The sequence below is a fragment of the Amblyomma maculatum genome, chromosome 1 (genome assembly GCF_055883805.1).
Source record: "Amblyomma maculatum isolate TAMU_Amacu chromosome 1, ASM5588380v1, whole genome shotgun sequence".
In the NCBI taxonomy this organism is placed as follows: domain Eukaryota; kingdom Metazoa; phylum Arthropoda; class Arachnida; order Ixodida; family Ixodidae; genus Amblyomma; species Amblyomma maculatum.
In genome coordinates, this window is record NC_139344.1 from 28,663,731 (window position 1) to 28,681,075 (window position 17,345).

Genomic DNA, 17,345 nt, shown 5'->3' on the forward strand with positions numbered 1-17,345 from the left:
AGTTTGGTCATAAGGAGCATCTGCCTGCATCCCTTATTACGCAGAGCTTCACCAGTGTCTGTAGTTCCATTATACCAGCGATTTATATTCCGACATACTAAACTACTTAAACATGGCCTTCACTTCCTATTGAGCGGAGCCATTCAGTGGGATGCGTGAAGCACTCCTGAAGCTCCAGAACTTCATTAAGGATATGGAAAAAATGTCTCCTCCACGGTCACCATACGTGCCGCAGATGACAGTGGACAGGACACTTTTGACACAGACTGAACGTAAAGAGGGAGGAGGGGGGGGGGGGGGTTAAGAATATGGTTTGGGATGGTTTTTTTATGTAATTACCCCTCTTTCCTTATATCCGCCCCTGTATAAAGGTTGGAGCTCCTGTAAAAACAAATCGTCCCATTTGCATCAAAGACAGCAACAAATGGTGGCCGCTTCATTATCTAAGGCTTTACACTCGCTTACTGTGTTTTAAAGAAGGTTTAAAGTTTCGCCGTGCCGGCACAAAGGTCAAATCAGCGACTATTTGCAGATAAAGAAGTCCGTACGTTTAAATAGTAGCGCGCAACGTATGCTCGCCCCATTACCTCCTCTGTTTCAGTATGCGGTCTACAGGCTTAGTCAAAAGTCCTCAGACCACAAGGCTTTCTTTTGAGCCCCACTTTGTTGCATTTACGACACGCCCGACATTCCAAATCTATGGATGTGGAAGATTCCATTCTCAAGCCCTCCCGAGTTCACGAGCTTCAGTGCTGCCGTATATAGTACTTTAGAACCATAGTTTCAAATGTAAACCACGTGAACTAAAAACTTTTAACCACGATTTCCCGTCCTTTGTTACCCTCTGCATTTCCAAACAAATTTGCGAATGGCATGTTCGGCACCAATTATTTTTTTTATTCTGCATTTTCTCCACTTATTTCATTTTACGGTTCCTTGCTTATCTAGGTTTTTGTTTCCTGCATAATAAACATTATGCACAGATGAAATTATTCCTTCTTTATTGTTGTTGTACCCAGCAGCTAGGGAAGAGCAGCAGTATACAGACGTCGAGTCAACGCCGACGTTTGGTTTAGATGCACCGCGTCACACGCCAGTTCTTTATGCACTGCTTTAACAAGTTCTAAAGTCTTCTCCAAGGCCCGCATTCTGGCTGAAGAATGCTTCCCGTACTTCCGGTATTTTAAGGTTATGTTCAGCCCAACAGCGGAAGTGGCTTCATACCGGTCTTTGTAAAGAGCTCAGAAGAGCACCGGCTCACCGAACTTCTAAATTTTTGCGGCATTTCCGCGACCTCCTTTGGTAGCATCAGAGGAAAGCTCTCCGGTGTCGCAGAATTTTATCTTTTCTGCTGACTTCACTAGATGACAATAACCAAGTAAGATATAGTTGGACACTAGTAAATGACCGGTTACATGTTCTGCTTCTCATTCAGCCGTTTCTATTTTGGCATATGCACGGCAGTGAGGCCTGTAAAAACATCTGACAGTTGTTTTACAGTAAGTAAATCGGCGTCTTGGATGTCTCTGTGATAACGTTTACGAACAGAGGGGAACAAGAGAAGCACACATGTAACTAATAAAAAGTATACTTACAAAGTTTCCGAGGTCAGGTACAGAAAGACTGTTCCCACTGATCCGCGTAGATGCAAGAGTGAGCAAGAAATTAGAATTTCAGTTCAGTGGCTCCGTGCAGTCATACGATTTGACTTATTCAACAAGCACACACTCGGCAGCTATCACAGGCTCTTGCTTCCTCACGGGAATAACCAAAGGGAAAAGAGCAAACATTTTTCATCGTGTTCAACGATCACTGACCAGGACGTCTTTTCAAGTAGGTTCATGCATATATACTCGCTAGCTCTGAACAAAGACAGCGCATGTTTTACAGATTCCCGGCCCCCAAATGATGTGCCTGATGTCAAGATGCAATAGAACTGGAGCTAAAGATGGCAAAAAAGGACGGCGACATCGCGATGGGCTACTGTTCTGTCAGGTAGCTTAGTTGAGATCAAGCGAAACTGGCTGATCACTGTCTACTTCAAGAAAAACAAATTACCTTTTTAGGAGTTACGGCTGTCTTAGGCACTCTTATACCAATGGCATTAAGGCGACCTTATCGCTTGCGAAGCGTCGTTTTTTTTTTTTTTTCCTTGATCTGGTTTCTGGCCCCGTCAGCTTCACCTAGCAATTTTTTGGGTTGCTGCTTTAAGCCAATTCAGAAACTTTGAATGATCTTGTTTCGTTCATGTGAGTTGCTTGATTTTTGTTTTTCACTTACATATACCGGTATTGGCCTCGATTGCTTTCATCATTTTTTTTTTTTTTTGCCTCTGGCTCGCTATATCATACACGCACTTCGATTTTAAGTCGCACACAGGCCTCTGATTAGCACGCGGGGGTGGGTGCCGATGTCGAAATGTTAACGGGAGTCAAAATCAATCGGTTTCCGCTAGAAATGTGTCGAACAGGTTGCGCATGGTTTCATACATGCGCTGTGCCCGTACGCCCAGGAACCGTTGAACGCGACTGCATCGAGAGCTCTTTTACCGCCTTCCATCGGCGCAAAGGCGCGCAGATCTAGGGACGTGCCACTGACGAAGTGGCAGCCTCGCGCAAATAGCAAGGGTCCGTAGTGATTCGTATGCCGGCAGAAAAGCCAGTGAAATTGACCTCGGAAAGATACGAACAGTTGGAACGAAAAGCCGTTGCACATGCAGCAAACTACACTTGAGAAGCCAAGAGTTGCTCGTCAACTTTTGGCTTCTGTATCTTATGTTTAGGGCTCTAGGAATCGGCTTTGCTCCGTTCTGGCTGTAACACCAATGTTCAATCGGAGTGCAACGGGCAGTGTTTTCTTTCTCTCTCAAAAAAAAAAAAAAAAAGTGCAGAAAGTGTCCTTTTCACTTGCATGAAATTTGTGCACCTAGGAACGTTTGTTGTCGCGAGGCTTTACATGCCCCTAACTATACCGTATAACGTAAACATGTTTCATTAATGGCTTGAGGTAGTGACGCGCAGTAACGCTGCATGAATGCATGCTGTGTGTACGAAAGCCTGCAAGTTACTGACGGCCGTCTCTCTCGTCCCACTCCTGTCCCCCTGGAAAAAAAAAAAGAACTTCTTCAAGAATCCATGGCATACCTTTGATTTCATCACTGTTATTGGAAGCATCATCGACGTTCTAGTCATGGAGACGGGGGTAAGCAATATTCGTTTTTCAGAAGCAGTGAGTGCGTATTGCTCAGTTAAGTGTGTGTGTGTGTGTGTGTGTGTGTGTGTGTGTGTGTGTGTGCGTGTGTGTGTGTGTGTGTGTGTGTGTGTGTGTGTGTGTGTGTGTGTGTGTGTGTGTGTGTGTGTGTGTGTGTGTGTGTGTGTGTGTGTGTGTGTGTGTGTGTGTGTGTGTGTGTGTGTGTGTGTGTGTGTGTGTGTGTGTGTGTGTGTGTGTGTGTGTGTGTGTGTGTGTGTGTGTGTGTGTGTGTGTGTGTGTGTGTGTGTGTGTGTGTGTGTGTGTGTGTGTGTGTGTGTGTGTGTGTGTGTGTGTGTGTGTGTGTGTGTGTGTGTGTGTGTGTGTGTGTGTGTGTGTGTGTGTGTGTGTGCGTGCGTGCGTGCGTGCGTGCGTGCGTGCGTGCGTGCGTGCGTGCGTGCGTGCGTGCGTGCGTGCGTGCGTGCGTGCGTGCGTGCGTGCGTGCGTGCGTGCGTGCGTGCGTGCGTGCGTGCGTGTGTGTGTGTGTGTGTGTGTGTGTGTGTGTGTGTGTGTGTGTGTGTGTGTGTGTGTGTGTGTGTGTGTGTGTGTGTGTGTGTGTGTGTGTGTGTGTGTGTGTGTGTGTGTGTGTGTGTGTGTGTGTGTGTGTGTGTGTGTGTGTGTGTGTGTGTGTGTGTGTGTGTGTTTTCAACCGTATGCCTTTGCGTTGTGAAAATGTTTCGTTCAGATCATAGACGACATAATAAGAAATCAGTCTGCATGAGCTGCGTACAGTACACATGTGCCACTTGCCATTAATGTGGCATTTCATGCCCTTGTTCATGCACGCGTGTACGTGATATGTGTTTTCTTGGTCGTATGTGCTCGTAATATTTCCTTACTTCGTGAGCTTTTGTCCGACTCACACGTCTCTTTTTGCGTTTCAGCTGAATTTTTTCAGTGTGGGGTTCTTGAGGCTATTTCGAGCAGCCCGCCTGATTAAGCTTCTCAGGCAAGGCTACACCATACGAATCCTCCTTTGGACATTCATTCAGTCTTTCAAAGTAAGCATCTAATCCTACCAATCCGTCCATAATATACCAGATTGTTTACACTTACTGCGCTATCTCAAATGCGCAGACACAGCGGGGTAAAGAAGGGGGCTGTGGTCAGTTCGCCTTGCCCACATAGAGTGCTTTTTGCCCGTGAATGCACGCGGCCGTGCCGCCAAACTTGCAGCATCACAGGCGCAAGCCGGCAAGATGAACAGCCGTGATGCGAGCAAGTTCAACGGCGCGGCCGCACGCGTCGTTGCCGAACTATTGTGCCGAATCCAAGTGCTTTCAAGACTCACCTGACTCGTTCTTTGTGTACCTTCTTGTAGGCTTTGCCTTACGTTTGCTTGCTCATAGCGATGCTCTTCTTCATCTACGCCATAATCGGCATGCAGGTGAGCGCGTCCCTTCATCACTTCCACCTTTTCATCTGCTTTTAGTTTTCAAAAAACAGGCATTGTAGTCAACCGTAAAAATGTCAAGTGAGAGAGACCGAATGACTGCGTATATTTTTATAATTGGCCATGTTTTCATGTTTTGTTAATTAGAAAAAGAAATATGCCTGCAACTTTCGTGCGCTATATCTACATCGAAAGTGGTTCAATCATGACGGAACTCGCAAAGAAGCAACAATCGACACTGCTTCTCTCTTTCACCGTTTTTCTCTTGCTATTCACCAACTAACGATGGCTAGCTCAGCAAGTATGTGATCTGTACCCCTTATTTCAGGCTCAGGTTGTGCAAAGCAAGTATACTGGAGAGGTTGTCTGGCTTCTATTGCATGCGAACGGAATGTTAACCCTCGAACGCTTCTTTGTTAACATTCTGCTAACAATCTTCAAAAATGTTTTAAGCTTTCCGCTGAATTAATGTCCCAGTAGATTTCTAGAATGATATACCTACTATACGAATAAAACGAATGGGGCGTTGTCACGTTGAGACTGTAGTAAATATATGCATTTCTAAAGTAGCCTGTGCGCCTACTAACTGAGACGGAGGCATTTCTCATTACTCGTTGCTGTAGCTCCAGAGCCCTGACTGATTACTATTCCGGGATCAGAGTAGGCTGCGAATTTCGGCTCACGAGGAACCACTTCGCCTCCAGACAGCATTACACTGCACATGAGACGCTATGAAAGGCCGCACTATCTTGCTGTCGTCGCCTCCTCGAAAGGAAACGCGCTTTGTGTATGTGTATGTGTGCACGTGATGTCGGCATTCACAAGCTGCCAAGCAGCCGTGGCCGTTAGGCGCCGGCCACGGCTGCCGCGGGCTCTGTTCTTTCTTTTCCCCAAGGCGGCGCGAGAGAACGCTGTGCCGGAACCTCTTGTGACGGTCGTGTTTTGGTCTTGACCCGTGCCCGCAGGTTTTCGGCAATATCGGGTTTGACCCTGACACAGAGATCAATCGGCACAACAACTTTCAGTCCTTCTTTCAGTCGTTAATACTGTTGTTTCGGTGAGTGACTGCGGCAGTGCACCGACGGCGTCCTTAGCTAGAGCCTCGGGAGCAGCCGAAGCGGGCCGGCAGCACGGTCCAGCCGCGTAGCCTTCCCCCATGCGCCATAGATACGGAGAGCGCGGCAGCACCTCCGCTGCCCGACGGCGTAGGGTTTATGTGCGTAGAAGCCGTGGCTCTGGCCCTGGGCGGCGAGAGCGCGTAGCATTTCACCCTCCCCACTTTGTCCCCCACCTCTGCCCGCGCGGCTTCCTCCGTGATGGTGTTGTGTTTTTTGCCCAGGTCTTTGGAAATATTATGCTGGCGTCGGACAGTCAAATAACCAGGCACAATAACTTCCGAACTTTCTTTCAAGGTCTAATGCTTCTGTTCAGGCAAGTGGACTCCTAACCTAAGCACCGGCTATTTCCGAAACGGGTGCTGCACAGCTGTTTGCGCTCACGCGTTAAGCCTTGTCTCTTCCGGGCCTTCCTCATTTCCTTGCATTTCCGTCTTTCATTTTCTCTCTGTGTGCGCCTTTTTTTATTTTTTTGTTCCTTGTTTCCTTCATTTACGTACACGTATATTGGCACGCGCCTTACGTTTCATTCCAATGCGCTCCGCCCAACAAACCAGCAGGTGATGGAAGGTTCGCATGGCACCTTCCGCCCTGTACAGTTCGTGCGCCACACGTTTCGTTCTGAGAGGCTGCTCGCGCAACCACGGCCAGACGCCGGTCAAGGAACCCACATGTGCACAGACGCAACATCCGAGTTTCCACCACCGCCATTTGCGCGACAGGACAGAAGCATCCTGCCAGGTCCGTAATCGTGAGGAACCCCATCTATCCACAGGTATCGCAAGAGCAGAGCAGTACTCTTTATAGCCTGAGTTTAGCATACGTACAAGTTACTTAGCCATAGTTTCTTGCCTAACACTCTCCCGTCATCCTTCGCCCCCCACGAAGACCGTAGTATCAAGCGCTGTCCCGATCCTGTGGTTCCCACGCGCGAAAGGGCTGCTTAACACGCTCACTGCACAAGGCCTTGCGTCACGCGCTTGTTTTACGTTGAACTTGAGACCACGTGGCACGAAGGTGACTGCCACTCCAGGAAACACGCTTTACTTTACTGACCCAATCGGAAATAAACTTGCTGATGTGGGACTTCAGAGAGCTACTAATGTGGCCATTATAGTAATAATAAGGTCAGCTGCAGTCACGACGAAAATTTATACTGATTTATTTTTCAAACTCACTGATAACGAAAAACGTCATAGTAATGTATTCTGGGCTCCTATAACTAATCGGGATTGCTGTTCTTTTTATTTCTTCTTCTTTTTTCGCCTAGCCGCTGAAATTTCTGCAGAGAGTGAAATTCCTGCAGACACGTCAAAATGGGGCAGAGCGTGCCTCTGTTTTAATTCAGCAGGACGTGACATCTGCGCATTCAACGCAGGCGTAATTTTCAGAATTCACTACACGCCCAACAAATGTTCTGACTAGAGCGCCGAATTGCGACGGCAAAACTGAGTTCGCTTGTCTGACCGTAAACCTGGATCACGGGTTGAGCGAATCAGTGCTCAGTCTTGCCGTTTTTATTTTATTTGATGATGTGCAAATTTTATGCCTTAAGCACCTGTCTTTCTCGTCATTAATTTAGCCTAAAGTTACAAATTTCAGAGCGTAGGAGTGCCAGGAGGACGATTATTAGACAAAAACTGTCTGTACTGTCGATTAGATGGGCGCTATACAGCATATCTCCTAGATTATTGTTCAGAAATCAAATCCAGCTTTCTGAGACACCTTTTAATTGCGAGACACGTGTAGGATATTTTAAAGCAAGCAGTTTATGCACATGTTGATGAGAATGGTCTGAGCTTCCTACGGCTAGAAAATGTTTCCTTCTCAAGCTTGTCCTGCTCTCACGACCAGTAATAAGAGTGTCATAAGAAACCAATAGAGTGCGTTTTAGAGAATAACAAAAAGCTACAAGCCTGCCCGGATAGCGTCTTATTTTGGGGCTTTTGAATATCTTCAGTAACGTGTCTTCCTGCTTGCGCTTAAGTGAAGACGCCGGCAACTCGCATTGCCAAAGATCCCGTCGACGGAAACAAATGCGCCACCTGGACAGGGATGCTGTTTTCCCGTCAGTCAGCGCAACTTCGCTTAGCACAGCGCCGGTTCGCGCAGAATGACTAACCACAAAAAAAATAAATAAATAAACTGTACTAAATGTGTCGCCATCAGCGCCAGCCCCAATCGGATCGTGCCTCATTCGTACGCAGTGAGACAGCCGGCGCACGAGCGTGAACCCATGTACCAACACCAGCAAATACGGCTCGTCTTTATCCCCCGTTTTTTTCCTCGAAAGATGTGAGCTCTTGCTCTCCTAACACGGTTTACGTCGGAAACTAATCCCCTTCCTTGCGCGCGTGGGAACACGGATCGGCTCGTCGTCCACGGACCCGTTAGGCGTCCAGCGCCCTCGCTCTAGGATACGCACTGTCCACGCCGCCGGGTCCCAGGACATCTCAAACTGGGCCGCCGTTGGCCCGCCAGAAGCGGGAAAACGTCGCTGGCCCGCGGCCCGGGCTGCATGCTTCCCGGGCTGCCTTTGAGATGTCCCTCCAGCGAGTAGGCTCACGGGACCCACAGAGCGAACAGTGTGCGCGTTAGTTGCACTAGGCCCCAGCCCTTAGGATGGGACACGATCATGTCTGCCCCCCAGCGGCTCAGGCCCTCGACACCGCTTGAGCTTTGCTGCGCATGCCTTTCTGCTTCGTGCCTGGCTCTGGCTGTCCACTGCACCCTGCTTAGCATGAACCACGGCTTTCTGCACCCATGCACTGGCACAAACACGGGCGGCCGCTTTCGGGGAGCACCTCTCACCCCCGAGCCGCTTCGAACGCGTGACGCTCCTGGAACGACACGGGCGCGTCATGTGGGTTGTCCTGGGCGCTTCTCGGGCGTGAGAGTTGCTCCGCGGACGCGCCGCCGCACTGCACATACTGGCCACATAGAATACTCGTACTTACAAAGCTCACTCATTGCGTGGCAGCGCTGTAAGCAGCGCGGTTGTGTGGCGCTTTTCGGCGCTGAATTACTGTCGTTTGAAAGCGCGGCCGTGGGAGAACGCTTAGTCGTGGTTGAAGTCTGTCTGACAAATGTTGCAGGCACTGGCGCAGATGGCAGGCGCCGGATTGAGTGCTTAAGGTCTCCTGGCGATTTGCTTCGATATCCGAGACGTGCAGTTCTTTCATTACTTGTCATCATTTGGAAAAGAGAGAGAAAAGAGAGGGCGCTATTAATTCATCTTGGTAATTAGAACGCAGTGCCGTACAAGCGTTTACCACAACTGCGCTGCCACAGCGTCTCCGCGAGTGAACACGAGAGCTTGTAACCGTGCTTACTAACTAACCGTACACTCTGAAAGCGCTCAAAATGTCAGATGGAGATGAGCCCTTTCTGGGGCAAATTTTGACGCTGCTTTTGAATTCAGCAGTCTTAATTGTTTTATTAGAAAGTGATTGACCTGAACAAAGTCACTTGTCGATCATTTTCATTCTTTCTCACCCTTTATATATTTTCAAAGAAAACGTAACAGCCCAGAGCCATGCTCCGCCAGGCTGAAAGTGATAGCTTGGATCATATAAAATCAATGTTTCCTTCTACTAAGAAATAACTTTTTTTTTTTAGCAAGCCAGCGATTCTAGAGAACAGCAAAAAAGTTTTATTTGACAGGCTTTGTTACTTGCACAACGTTTTCTCTGGCGATTATACTTAAATCACTGTGTAATTCAATGTGACGATCGGAGTAGATGTGGCTGTCGAGTTAGTTTGGTTAGCGCACTAACGTTTTCTACTTGTACACGACTGCCAGGCGCCTCCGGCTACATGCAACCTTCGTCAAAAATACACACGCTACCCAAGTTGCACTTGTACTGTGCTGTGTGGCCGCGATTTGTTTCTCCAGAACCCCAGGTTTCTCCAAGGTTTTGGCAAACATTCTTCCTATAACCTCTCCAGAGCTGAGGAATACCAACGATGCCAAACGAGACCCACTATGAGATCTGGCAGCAAGTTCGATGGCCTGTGTATTTTTGACGGAAGTTGTAAATGCGGAACGTTAAACGCATAGTGTACAAAAACGCATAGTGCAGCCGGTACAAATCGAGGGAGAGGCTTCGACGTGTCAGGGAGCCAGGAACCTTTTCACCGCCCTAACAGTTGCCCATTCTGCGCCGCCTGTCCAGATGCGCCACTGGCGAAGCGTGGCAAGCTATCATGATGGCTTGCGTAAAGGGTCGCCCCTGCGACCCGCTTTCCAAGAAGGAGAAACCCGAGTGCGGCAGCAACATGGCCTACGCCTACTTTGTCAGCTTCATCTTCTTCTGCTCTTTCTTGGTATGTTCTCCTTTCGTCCTCTTTTGTTTTTGTTTTTCTTTTTCAGTACAATGGTATTCTGCTTAATGTACATAAACAGAAAGCGAAAAGAAAATTAAGGAAATGTTGACCGCCACGCAGCTGCAGAGTTTATATATCACCTCCTCTCCGTTTCGTTGAAGCGACGAGTTGTTTAAATCGTCTGCTTTTGAAGGTCACTCTTCCTTTCTCATAAAACACCACCGATAAACTACTGTAGTAGGTGAGCCAGAGTTATAGGCGTAGTCTAGCATACGCAGAGGAGAGTAAAACTACATTAGCATGGACACTGTATCGTTCGCAAGTAAGCCTTTAATACTGCTACAAACCACTTAACCTTCATTTGTGATGATATAACAATATCATATGCACGTAACTAACAAGCGTGGCGTCACATATCAGAATTTTTTCCGGCATGGAGGAGAAACCACGGCCTCGTTTTATTCTCTTTTTTTTTCGGCATCTCATATGATAGAAAATGTAATCAGCCAATGTGAGGTTATGCATAATTAAAACAATGGCCACTTAATTTATTTCATGGTTTGGTTCAATAATGAACATTATTAGCCTTTTGATCTTTGGTACACATTCATCTGTACCTCACTGCTTCAATATCCGGGCACTTTGCAGCTCTAAGAACCGAAAATTATGTTTCCAAGCGAAGGTACAATCGTTGGGCGCAAAGTGCGTCCCTTAGGGTAAGAGTGAGCACCAGAGTTTCTGTCTTGCTTGTGGAGGATGCAGGAAATGACGTTTATTATTCAGACAGACACGAAGGCGGCCGATGACTCTGGGCGCCATGCACGGGCTTTCAAAATGCGACCTAAAGGACTCCTTTATTCTCACTGTCGCAGTGCTCTGTTCTAAACTCTGTTTCCCGCTTTTTCTCAGTGAAAAGCATCTGCTAGTACCCTGCGCATGTGCATCACACGCTAGATCGAAGGTCATAACCGTAAATTCGGTTCAGACTAGATTTCTAATCTCCCTTAAATTTAAACTCGAAATGATATTGAGCACAGTCGGGTGTGCGCGGAACGAAACTTATCTGCATCACTCATTTTGGAGCATGCTACCAACGTCTTTTTACGTGTGCAACAATGTTCGCGCGGTCGTCTGTGTCTGGATGAAGAAACGGACACGACTCGTTTGGCTGTTCCAGATGCTCAACCTGTTTGTCGCCGTCATTATGGACAATTTCGACTACCTGACGCGCGACTCATCCATTCTCGGGGCCCACCATTTAGACGAGTTTATACGGGTCTGGGCCGAATATGACCCGAACGCCACGTGAGTCGCCACCACTCCCGCGCGCTACGGCGTCTCTGGCTAAGGTGGCGCCGGTCACTCACACGACGTTTCCTCACGCAGGGGCTATATTCACTATACGGAAATGTATGACATGTTGCGAAACATGGACCCTCCCCTGGGTTTCGGGAACAAGTGCCCTTACCGACTGGCTTACAAGGTAAGTGCTGCCAGGAAGCACCGACACGCGCGTCTCGTGAAAAACAAATATACAATGAGAACCAAACAGCATTGGGACACCGGAAATGTGCACCCAACGAAGCTTGCTGACCGGTTCGGCAAAGACATCGTTTCTGCTAGGAATATCGGGAGGGTCGGACCACTGTTACTACCTGTTTTGCTCGTTGTAACAGTGTAACGGCGTCGCACTAATTGTTGTTTTTCCTGTTCCTGCTATGTTTTCTCCTCAGAAACTGATTCGTATGAACATGCCTGTGACTGAAGAAGGAAAAGTGAACTTCAGCACTACATTGTTTGCACTTATTCGAGAAAATCTGAGCATCAAAATGAGACCAGGTAAGACAACTCTATTAGGCACAAGCTCTCTCTCTCTCTCTCCACCAAAGAGGATGTCACCCTTTCATACTACTTTTGCTGCCTACTTATTTTTATGTGTATTTTTGCAATATTTTCAACTTAGAAAGTCCTCATACGAACGTGCCTTTCCTCATTTTCCCTCTTCTGCATGAACGCTCGCGCAGTCGCAACCTGCTCGTTATGGTTACGTTTTGTCCTTCTATACGTAGTTCTATACATAACATTAACTGGAATAGTAACTTTGCCCGCAAGAACGAATTTTATCTTTATTTCTGCACTCAAGTTAAGATTTTCTAGCGGCTGTCGTTCGGCCGAAGGAAAACTGTTACAAGTAGGGAAAAGTCTGTTTTAGTTTGTTTCACTCAGAACTAAAAAGTAATCATTAGTTGATTGATCACGTGGTATTCCGTTTAGTGCCGCTACCTGCAGGTACGTTTATCAGACTGAATCTGCAGCGGACTGGGCTTCGAGCAGTAAGCCCGCAGCTACTCTCGTTCTGCGCAGTTGAAACCCTGTAAAAACCCAGTAGAAACCCAGAAGAAATGGGCATGGACAGGACATGTAGTGCGAAGAGAGGATAACCGATGGTCGCTTAGGGTAACAAACTGGATTCCAAGGGATGGAAAGCGTAGCAGGGGGCGGCAGAAAGTTAGGTGGGCGGATGAGGCTAAGAAGTTCGCAGGGGTCAAGTGGATGCAGCTAGCACAGAACCGGGTTAAGTGGAGAAATATGGGAGAGGCCTTCGCCCTGCAATGGGTATAGTCAGGATGATGATGATGATTATGATTATGATTATGATTATGATGATGATGATGATGATGATGATGATGATGATGATGATGATGATGATGATGAGGAGGAGGAGGAGGAGGAGGAGGAGGAGGAGGAGGAGGAGGAGGAGGAGGAGGAGGAGGAGGAGGAGGAGGAGGAGGAATATGGGAGAGGCCTTCGCCCTGCAATGGGTATAGTCAGGCTGATGATGATGATGATGAGAAACCAGCTAGGCGTCTTATCTGCGCCCCTGGTGTGCTTATATCTACTAATCTTAATAGCAGCTATCCTTCAATTTTATGTCATAAGAGCAGAATCGCAAGGAGAACAAATTTTTGTTTAATGCTAATTGAAAACTACAGTAAATGCGCACCCGAAAGTGATTACTGGGAAAACAATGGAATGAGAGCATCCACACTAAGTAATCAATTAAGAAACACAGGCTAAAAACGAAAGGCGCTGGAAATAAACTTTCGAGAGACGGCATTTCCGCCTATTGCCATTCCCTGAAAACTGCAGCAACAGAAGTGCCGGGTGGCGTCACTAAAAAAATAAAACACAACACAACAAAGAGAAAGGCAATAAGGCTATATGGTGTTTTTTTTTTTTTTTAGTATACATTGAAGTGCATAAACTAAAATGCATACGCAATAAAATTGTTTGCTGGATTAAAATTGCTCGCAGTAATGCTCTGATCCTGCCAGTTGCGTGCGCCATCTTTAGTACGTTGAATCAAAACGAATACGGGCGCATTTAAAGATCGCACTACCCATCGCTTCTATGGCGCAATGAATTCACACCACGCACCTGATTCTAAGACATGTGTTCGATTCCTGTAGGCGCAATTTTTTTTGTTTAAAAAAATTCACACCATTCAAATAAATTACGACCATATTTCCTGGGGTATGTTCCCCTTTAGGTTGCACAATGACACGTTTTTTTAGTCTTAACAACAGCAAATCCGGCCGCGAACGCAGCCAAGATGTGGCGGTATGACAACGGTTACACTATACAATTACATTCACTGTAATCAATTCCTGTCTTCAGTGAGTGTATGTTACCTTTAGGCTGCGTTCAGAGAAAGCTCTCAGCAACAATCGCCTTTTAACATGCTTTAAACTCTTTTACGGATTCACGCCGCGGCGATTTTTCAAGTTCACTTATTCAACGTCGCGAAGATGGCGCGACAGACGCCATCGATGTATTAGGCTCTTTACAGTAAGTATTTTAATCCATAAAACTATTTTATTAATATTTCATTTCAGTTTCCGTACTGCGCTTCATGCTCGAACAAAACGTAAGGTTATATTTTATTTTTGAGTGACGCACCCGGCACTTCTGTTGCTGCAGTTTTCAGGGAACGGCAATACGCGGCACTTTTGATAACACGAGCCAAACAAACAAAAAAGAAAAGAAAACTGTCCCTGGATCACGCGACTAGAATTGCACTAGCTGAACCCTAATAATTCTAACTCGAAGAGAGAAGAAAAATTGTTCAAAGTATGTGAAACTTGAATTTAAGGGAGCATTTCAATGCACTTGTTGATAGGAGCAGAGTGGCATTTCGAATAAACCCGTAGTGTTACCAACAATAACATGAAAAAGTTTTTAAATCAGCGGTGTAATACTTAAAGCCAGTCGCGGTGAACATAAAACTGTAAAACTGGGCTGTTATTAGTATTCTTTCATATAGCCTGTTCTATACTGTCAGCAAAAATAAATAAATAAATAACCTATAGATAACATGTACGATTTTTTTGTGTCTATGTGTGTATGACGTAACTCAGCGCCTTGTGATGTGATGTGAGTTGTTACTTTGCAATGTACCTTTCAAAACACGGATCGTATTTCCTGTGGGAATAGAGGGCCACAACCATGTATCGTCTTAACGTCCAAGACCTTAAATATTCTTGTCACGTTTAACTAAAATAATTGTTGGGAAATATTCGCTAATTGTTAAACAACTTCGTTCCTCATTGGGCGCAACCATTGGTGTTCCTACTCTGCTTCACCCTTGACTGTGGTTCGTGCATGCCTATCGCTCACGAGTATCCCGTGCCCCTTGCAGCAGAGGAAATGGACCAGGCAGACAAGGAGCTCAAGGATACCATCCGGAAGTTGTGGCCGCTGCATGCGCGCAAAGTCACAGACAAATTCATGCCGCCTGATTCCGGTGAGTGACGGCCAGAGGCTGCGGAGGGCGCAGCCCTTGTCGTGCAAGTTGCTTTAGACAGGATTGGTGGTTGACACTGCGTCGCTGCCGCCCCTCGCTTCCTGACGCTGTGCACGATCAGCACGCGACCGGTCGCAGTACCGCAGCAAGCCGGAAAAAGCTTCGGCATACAGTAATCGTGCTATCGCTACCGCTTCTGCGCGAACCAACAACCAAATGCGCATGCGCCACAGGCGCTCATCTGAAGCAGTACCAGTAGATGTATAAGCAGCATCCGATAGTTTTAAAGAGTACAGGGGCGAGTACCAACTGCGTACGTGCATCGTGCGCTTGCACAGTTATTTGGAGTCTCGGCTGTGGTAGCAGTACTACGGTACAGGTAAGCTAAGACGTTGTACTAACTGCGCGTATGTTGGCGATACACGTGTGTAGCTAACACGGCGTGACGGTACGCGTTTACAGAGGCGATGTATGCTGAAACTTTTTGCTGTGCAATATTCTCGTAGTGTAGTTATGCAGCCAGGCTCCACAAGAAAAAATTGTCAGTTTCGCGCTTTCGGAAGACGAAAGTATTGACCAGCAGCCGAGCGCTTACTCAAGCTGCCAGCGCCACTTCCAGTCTCACTGCTTTCGGCTTCTTTCTTACCTATTTCGCTCTGCCCGCTTTCGTTTCGCTAGACTTGTCGGCGCTACACCACGCACTATCTCTTCTTCTACCTTCAACCGTGGCACGAAGAAATACTGGAATAACATGCTGTGAAATAAAGCTTGTAACAGTGGTGCGCAGCTCTGACTCCGAAATCACGCTCGATATTTGGTTGGCGCGCGAGTCAGCGTATCATTCAGAGCGTAGGAGATTTTAGTTGTTGGGTGTTATGGAATGTTTCTCTTATTGTTGTTTTACCTATCTCTCTCTCTCTCTGTCTCTAGAATTGGGAGCAGGTAGGCTAACTGTCGGCAAAATCTATGGTGGTCTCCTAATTCTTGAAAACTGGAGAACCACAAGATTCGGACAAGCTCCTGGAGCAGGGAGTCTGACGGTAAGAGTACCGTTTTCGCGAATGCGGTCTTCAGGCATCGGAATGCAAATGCTTATTCTACTTGTAACGTAAAGCCTTTTATCTCTTAAGATGAACAGTTGTACGCGAAGTTTATTACTCACGCCAGTTGTATGTTTAGATTTTAAGTGTTACGTCGAACTGTCGTCTAGCTTGTGCGTTACGCTCGAATACAAGTTCAGTGTTCACGCTAACCACTCATACCATGTACTTGCCTAGATAAATTATGATGGGAAAAATCAGCTTGCATGCCCACATTTGTGCCTGTTGTGCTTGGTTATGCTTGCCACACCGGTTATCTGCTTTTTTAGTGTCACATGCTATTAAGTGTGTCCCAACTGATCAACAATAATTAATTTGCCTGACAACATTGAAGTGACCACGCCAGGCTAGAGCAACGTTCGCTTCAGCAGCCCTTTATTTCGACGTGTGCGTATACAGACATGGACGAAAGTTTGTGAGATGCGGATTCGCAGAAAAATATTTCTTTCACTGGCCTCACAAGCTAGTAACCTCTTATCCATACTATCGGATGGAGCACGAGCGTCTCCTGATAATTCCACATATTGCACGGTTGTACATTTTCCTGGACACGAAGAAACTGTTTATTTCCCGCGAATCCGCATCCCGCAAACTTTTATCCGTGACTGTACATCATTTTGTACATCACTATGCGCATGTACATCATTACGCTGAAAGTGCATGAAAGAGTATCACGTGCTTGCTGTGCTGGCGCCTTTTTTTTTTTTTTTTTTAAGAATACGATTACAGCCCCGATCATCAGCCAGTGAAGCGAAGCGTCAGGTGAAAAGTAAGATCCTATCGATTCCGTGCGTGCTTATATATCGCGCGCCCCCGCAAGCCTCAGCGTCTCGTTATGAGCACACGCACGGATCGCCAAGAATGGAGCAGGACTCCCTTGCTGCCTAACTCCGCGAAAGAAAGGGAGCAAAATCGCAACACTCGGCTTTGCCACAAGCTCAGCGCGGCTTGTAGCTGCGCGCTCAGCCGCCGTCGGCGCAGCGCGAGTGCCTAAAACGGAGGAGGCGCACGTGCACGGGGCGCCCTAGCGCGCCTTTGCCCGTCCGTGTGGTGTACAGTCGTCGCTTTGTGCTTGGTTCGCTGCTCTTGTTGCCTCGTTGTGCGTCTTTGCCCGAATGCCTCTGTAGTGGATCAATGTGGGCTCTCTGTGTTTCTTGTTTGCAGGAAAAGGCGAGTCCGCCATCGCCGCCAGATTCTCCGGTAGTATAGATATTGTTGCTCTTTTCCTCGCTAAACAAAATATGCCCCAGTGTCTCTAGTGTGTTGTCGTACCCCGCTGCGGCTGGACCCCGACTCCGCTCAGCTGAGATGGGCCCCGGGGCCTGGCTCGGCGCGGCGGGCCGTTCGCCCCAGCCGCAGCG

General features: G+C 47.3%; 1 protein-coding gene across 4 annotated transcripts in view; it reads left to right on the forward strand.

Annotated features, from left to right (window-relative positions):
* The window catches only part of LOC146202005 (voltage-dependent calcium channel type A subunit alpha-1-like), a 489,246-nt gene that overhangs the window by 447,975 nt on the left and 23,926 nt on the right, over positions 1 to 17,345 (forward strand). For all 4 annotated transcript variants that reach the window (XM_084587895.1, XM_084587897.1, XM_084587896.1 and 1 more), the window contains 11 exons: positions 3,118 to 3,201; positions 4,131 to 4,247; positions 4,568 to 4,633; positions 5,979 to 6,070; positions 9,930 to 10,080; positions 11,258 to 11,385; positions 11,467 to 11,563; positions 11,814 to 11,919; positions 14,780 to 14,884; positions 15,815 to 15,924; positions 17,149 to 17,184. In XM_084587895.1, the coding sequence (XP_084444021.1) occupies positions 3,118 to 3,201; positions 4,131 to 4,247; positions 4,568 to 4,633; positions 5,979 to 6,070; positions 9,930 to 10,080; positions 11,258 to 11,385; positions 11,467 to 11,563; positions 11,814 to 11,919; positions 14,780 to 14,884; positions 15,815 to 15,924; positions 17,149 to 17,184 (1,092 nt within the window). The remainder of the gene's footprint in view (positions 1 to 3,117; positions 3,202 to 4,130; positions 4,248 to 4,567; positions 4,634 to 5,978; positions 6,071 to 9,929; positions 10,081 to 11,257; positions 11,386 to 11,466; positions 11,564 to 11,813; positions 11,920 to 14,779; positions 14,885 to 15,814; positions 15,925 to 17,148; positions 17,185 to 17,345) is intronic.